The 6133-nt window shown below is 35.5% G+C and overlaps 2 protein-coding genes across 2 annotated transcripts in view; one reads left to right on the top strand and one right to left on the bottom strand.

Moving 5' to 3' along the window:
• The first annotated feature begins 3607 nt into the window (after positions 1-3607).
• LOC118733462 (sepiapterin reductase) lies at positions 3608-5112 on the top strand. The gene has a single exon (XM_036462849.1). The coding sequence runs from the start codon at positions 4036-4038 to the stop codon at positions 4825-4827; it is 792 nt and encodes a 263-aa protein (XP_036318742.1). The 5' UTR covers positions 3608-4035; the 3' UTR covers positions 4828-5112.
• A 218-nt stretch (positions 5113-5330) lies between these two features.
• LOC118752998 (splicing factor ESS-2 homolog) overlaps positions 5331-6133 on the bottom strand; it is an 18457-nt gene continuing 17654 nt past the window's right edge. The window contains exon 6 of the mRNA XM_036487848.1: positions 5331-6127. Coding sequence (XP_036343741.1) covers positions 5754-6127 — 374 coding nt within the window. The 3' untranslated portion in view covers positions 5331-5753. The remainder of the gene's footprint in view (positions 6128-6133) is intronic.

The following is a 6133-nucleotide window of genomic DNA, read 5'->3' as shown; positions in this document are numbered from 1 at the left end:
AACGATGAATCCGCCTTAACGCTTGTGTTACCCGTGAATAAAAATAAACTTGGATATAATTTTTTTTTTGGCTATGAGTACTACACATGCGGGCTGTTCAGGATATTGTGGAAATGGACTTGGATTTTCATTTGGAATTGCATTTGCAAATTTTATTTTAAGCTCTGTACTATAATGATGAATCCACATTAAATGTCACGCAAATGTTGATTTAATCGCCGCCTTATCACTTGCTTGAATCAATTTAAATTAGTTGGCGCTTTATTTTCTAATGTCGTCAATCCTTGACACGTTTTCGCAAGTGATAACTAATGCCTTGTGCCACTTCAAGAAAAACAGCATATTTATTGTTTATTAATATAATTACGTTGTTCGATGTATTAAATACATATTAAATTAGAAAGTCACTCGATTCTAAAAAATAAATAACCGCCTTTTTTTAAATTGTTGATGACATTCAAGGTATTAGGTTGAATCGTGCCAAGGCTAAATTTCTATTTATTACTTTTATTCTGGCTCAGCCTTGGTTGGAAACATTTATGCTTCTATCAGCAACAGTGTCGTTAGCATCAAGAATAATACAGTGCGGTAGTACTTGAGACACATGGGCAAAAAATATCGATGTGCACGTTAAAGGAGTTAAGCTGTAGTTGCCTACCGAATATTACAAACAGGATTTTCCTCGTGATCGCGGGGTCGATAGAGCAAGCATTCCGATCAACGTGTACGAGAACGCATCCGTTTAAGAAATTTTTGTGACACTTTTGCGCACAAAACTATTGAGAACGGGTTCCGAAAAATTATCGTAAAAGTATTACCTGCCGCTCTGTTTGTGGCAGCGTAACTCTCATTTTCATCATAGATTTTCAAAAGGTTTCGCGTAGTGTTTTCGACGGTGAAATCGTTTCTCAGACGGAAGATATTTCGATTCGTTTCGCTATGGACAAATTAATGAAAAAGGCAATGTTTTCGGTCTGTTCGATTATCGCGATAGTAGCGAATACGACAGTTGTTTCTACCCTAAATTTTGCAGTTACATACTATGTAGATTTGAACCAAACAGGGAAAGCTAAATAAAACCGATTAGAAAAGGATAGTTTAGGAATTTAAAGAATCTGAACCTGCAAAATACTTAAATGGGATGTTATCAATATATTCTTATAGTTTCGGAAGTTTTGATTGATCCTAGAAAATTATATTGACTTCAAACGAGAATAAATCATTTTCTTACGTGTTATTCCTTTGGGTAAAATAAACGCTCGATGCGGCATCTCTTAAAATTGTCGAAGACAGGGAAGATTCATGAATGATCATTTCTATACCAAATACTAAAATTTTAGTCGGTTTTTTTTTGATTTCGGATTTTTTTTTACTTGAACATATCGTTAGTATAGTATGGGAAGGGCGTAACACCGCTGAAATGCAAAAGAGGCATAACTAAAATGGTTAAACAGAGTTTACCCATCGAGAAATATGAATTTTCAAGAATTCTATACTATTTCTACGAAAAAATGTTTTTTCCCCATATAAAATACATGAAAACTTTGAGCGCTGTGAGCCACCTCTAAATCTTCTTATTGGCCTTTGTGCAGTTTAGTATTCAGGCTATTCCCACGTTTACAGGAGAACGATAATCCAAACACTTTTATTTTTCTCCATATAATTAAAGGCCACCCTGATGTACATACATATGTATGTATATAAGCACAATACACAAGGGATGGTATTAAATTTGAGAAACATTTTACAAAGACGAACTCCTGGCGGTTCAATCCTTGCGATATATCATATTCAAAGTCCATTCCATACACTATTGTCCATTTTTCTTGAAAGTTGGCTTCATATAACAGTTCTATTGGCAAAATTGAACTGCACTACATGGCTGCCTTAATTGTATGAGCACATGTGTATGTATATATGTACAGTGAATCATTAAAGTTTAGGTACAGAGAGTTTTTTGCAATATGGGCAAATGTTTTTTTTTTAATATTCTATCTCGCTAAATTTTTATAAAAAAATGGTTCATTCTACAACAAAAACCCCAAAATGATTTTTGAAAATTTGTCTCCATATAAAATAATGTTCCATAATTTTTTTATGTGGAAAAATTTGCCAAAAATCAATGGCTAAGCTACCTCAACTTGCACTTGCTTGTACTAAAATTGAAGAGGCCAAAAAACTGCCTACTCAATTTGTTTCTAAAGAGTGTAATTAAAAAGTGCAATATTTTAATGAAAATTTGAATTTTGCCCAAGGTTTGTAACTCTGATTTTTAGGGATTTTCTTGTAGATTACATCACATTTTTATAAAAAAAATAGCGAAAAATAAAATATTAAAAAACAAAGAAGCCAGTATTACAAAAAGCTCGCTGTACCTAAACTTTATTGATTGACTGACTGTATGTATGTATTTCAAATAATCCTCAGTTAAATATCATGGGTAAAGTGCTATCCAATTAATGTTTCCCTAATGCTGTAAACAATTAAAAATCACAAGAAATGTTTGTATATGTATTTGCATATCGTTACCTTCTTAATTCACAAAGGCCCCAACCTACACTTTTTTCAAAACTGTGCTTTTCACAGATTTTGGTAGAATGTATTAAAATACACCTTCAATTACATGCCACTTTTTAAAAAACCCTACCTGTTTTTGATTCTCTTTTTATAATTCGAATATTCACAACGGTGTCGTAAGTGTCGTATTGTTGTGTGTCGTAAATTTTAAACACCTAAAAAATATATTAAGGGGGTTCGCAAAGTACCATCAAAGTCATATTAGAAATTTTCGCAGTGTTAAAAACTAGTTGGTTGTGCTTTTAAATTTTATAAACAATGATTTAAGTGTTTTGCTTCCCTAGTAAAAAAAAAAAATGTTAGGACCTTTGTGAATTAGGAAGGAAACGATGTTATTTTTATTTTTGTACGAATTAAAAAAATTTGGTTTTTCTAAACGGAAATTTCAAAATTTCAACTCTCCAAAAATACGAATATGCCCTAATAGATGAAATTTTTTATTGAAAAACATGAAGGCATTCGTTTTTAGAGCACTGCATATCGATGGCTGAGTGGAAGATCGACCTCTCTCGGCAGCCAGTTCGAAAACGTCATATCTCAAAAAAAACCGAATTCTAATGTAGGGCGCTCTTCAAAAAAATTCTGAGATTGGGTGTTTTTCAATAAAATTCTGAAATAGGGATTTCTTCAATCAAATTTTGAAGTAGAGCTTTCTTTAAAAGTTTTCTGAGATAGGGCCTTTCCGAACTGGCTGCCGAGATAGGTCGATCTTCCACTCAGCCATCGATATGCAGTCGTTATTTCTGTTAATTGGAGTGGAATATTTCATTTAAAAGAATAAAATTGCAGGCTTACGAATCGAACTAAAGTCTGAAGCATGTTTTCAGGAGCCGAAAAAGCTTCGTTTCAATCCGCGAACTTTTGGCGCTAATATTAATTATAAGCACGCATGTTTATTAACAAATACTACATAGGATGTGTGTACATACAAACGTATTTATGCACATGTGTGTGCTTTTAAACATTTGAAGGCGATAACCTTTTAGTAACGCGATACCCCAATACCCCAATCACTTTATATTATTCTCACTGGTTTGCTGCTTACTCACTGAATAAATGATACTACTCTCAATCCAACTGTCTGTTTACGAAGAAAAGAGACAAATTGCAATCCCCCCTCGCACTGTGTAATGGATACTGTGATTCAGCATCTAAAGTTTGGCAGCTGCGCTTTAGAGTGAAATTCGTGAATGCGATTGTTGGTGGTGAAGTACCAAAGCGAAGGTCAGTCGCGCTATTCATTGTAGCAACAAACACGGTGGTGGAGAACGCAAACACTTTTCAAAGTGACCAGTTAGCCTTCCAGTTCACTGAGTAATTTGTGCAACAAGTAGCGCTTTTAGACGTTTGTCACATGTCACAATAAGTGCAATCAAAATTTGTATCACAAAGAATAAAAAAAGTAAAAAAAAAAAAGAAAACTGCAGTGCATTACTCGAATATTGTGACAAAGCGAAAATGGTAGTAGACTTGGAGAAGCGTACTTATCTGCTGGTGACGGGAGCATCTCGCGGCATTGGTCAACGTATGGCCGTGGACGTGTCTGCGAAATTGAAAGCTGGTTCTTTAATTGTGCTCTTGGCGCGTAGCGAACAGGGTTTGGCAAAAACCAAGGCCAGCATTACGGCGTTGGGCAACGATTTGAATGTAATCACTTTCTCGATTGACCTAAGCAGCGCCACGGCAACACAGTTCCAGGAATTACTTGCCAAATCAGTGGACGGCACAAAAGCCAGCAATTTCGAGCGCGCTTTCATCATACACAATGCCGGTTCTGTGGGTGATGTATCGAAAAGCGCCATAGACGTATCGGATATCACGGTCTGGCAGCAGTACTATCACATGAATGTATTCTCCGTGATCTCACTGAATTGTGAATTTTTCCGTGCATTCAATTGTTTGCCCAAAATTGTGGTAAATATCAGCTCAAAATGTGGCATTGAACCATATGCTTCAATGAGTTTCTATTGCTCTGGCAAAGCAGCTAGAAATATGTATTTTCGTGTACTAGCCACGGAGCAAGCTGATGAAGATGTGGTGGTTTTGAACTATGCGCCAGGTGCTATCGATACAGATATGACAGTATTAGTACAGCGTGAAAGCATTAATAAAGAATTGGCCGGCTTCTTTAAGATGCAAAGAGATACAAAAACAATGTTGACTACAGAACAAACAACGAAGAAATTCTTACTGGTGCTTGAGGCGCAAAAATTCAAATCGGGTGACCACGTTGACTATTGGGATGAGTGAGGAGGGTTCGCAGTTTGAGCGAAGAAGCATAATTTATATCTTAATATAATACCAAATAGCACCACCACTCTCAAAGTCTCAAACTTCAATCTGGAAATTTTACAAATATGATTAGTAAATCCTCTAAAACTGTTATTATCAATTCACTTATGTACGTAATGAATATTATTATGTGGAATAGGCAATATATTTAGCTGATCCACAAGGTTTTGTATTGTCCTATTTTGGAAAGTTTTTTACACGGTTAAATATATGTATGTATGTTTAGAGGATTCTAAACCACAACAGAGTTTTTTAATAGTGAGAAATTTATAATATTACTATTGTGATACTTTGCGAACTCCCTAAATATATTTTAAACCGTCAAGAAGTTTACGACATACAACAATACCACGCTAAAGACACCCTTGCGAATTCCGCAACTGATATTGAACTTCATACCAATGTATTATTATTAACAATTTGCATTTGTACAGATACATAATATGTACTATATGTTTTTTTAATTTTATATGGATACTTTTTATTACGCTACAAATTAATTTTTTGTTATAACTACATATTAGCAAAACTATTGCTAAATACTTTTTAGTTGATTAAAATTTTACCAACAACCATCAATATGCCATTACATATACTCACATCTTTGTGCGTTCGTGTAAAAATTTTGTTGCTTCCATAAGCGCTAGTAACTAAACAAAGGGTGCATTCCAAAACGACAAAATACAAAGCATCAGTTTCTTTTTTTCCAACCCGCACTGGAAGAAAAAGTCTAACCTGCGCAACCTAGTTGAAAACGTGGTTGCCCACATTTTAGCATTACAATCTACTGAAATTTTGAAATAAAAGAAACTGATACTTTGTATTTTGACGTTTCGGAATGCACCCAAACTCACTTCTCTTAATCTACCAAAATATCTCTCCATTTAAAAGAAATCCGATGCTCGCAATCGTTTCGTAGGAATTTTCAATAGATCATCAGTGAGTGTTGACTTTCCGCTACTGATCTGTTTTGGTGTGTTAGGTGCTGAGGTGCTTGTGCTTGCACTACCCGCTGGCGTTTTGCGGGAATTCATAGCTTTCGATGTTGGTTTGGCCCTCCGCATTACTGCTCCAGGTGTCCGCTGCGGCGTAGGCATAATTGGTGTTGTGCCTATGCCTAATTTAGAGGTTGCTAAACGTCTTGCCGCCGGTGACATTGAAGCCAAGCGTTCCATGTTCGAACGTATGAAAGGCGAGTTGATATTCTTACGTGCTGTGTCAGCCGCCCTTTGCTTCTGTGCACGCATCTTTTCACCCACTTTTT

The sequence above is a fragment of the Rhagoletis pomonella genome, unplaced genomic scaffold, assembly GCF_013731165.1.
Source record: "Rhagoletis pomonella isolate Grant_MI unplaced genomic scaffold, Rhpom_1.0 Rhpom_scaffold_00002, whole genome shotgun sequence".
NCBI lineage: Eukaryota > Metazoa > Arthropoda > Insecta > Diptera > Tephritidae > Rhagoletis > Rhagoletis pomonella.
Note: the sequence above shows the minus strand (reverse complement) of the source record. Positions and strands in the feature narration are given on the sequence as shown.

Coding starts and splice junctions, on each gene's coding strand:
- LOC118733462 (XM_036462849.1), top strand. CDS start 4,036: ATGGTAGTAGACTTGGAGAAGCGTACTTATCTGCTGGTGACGGGAGCA.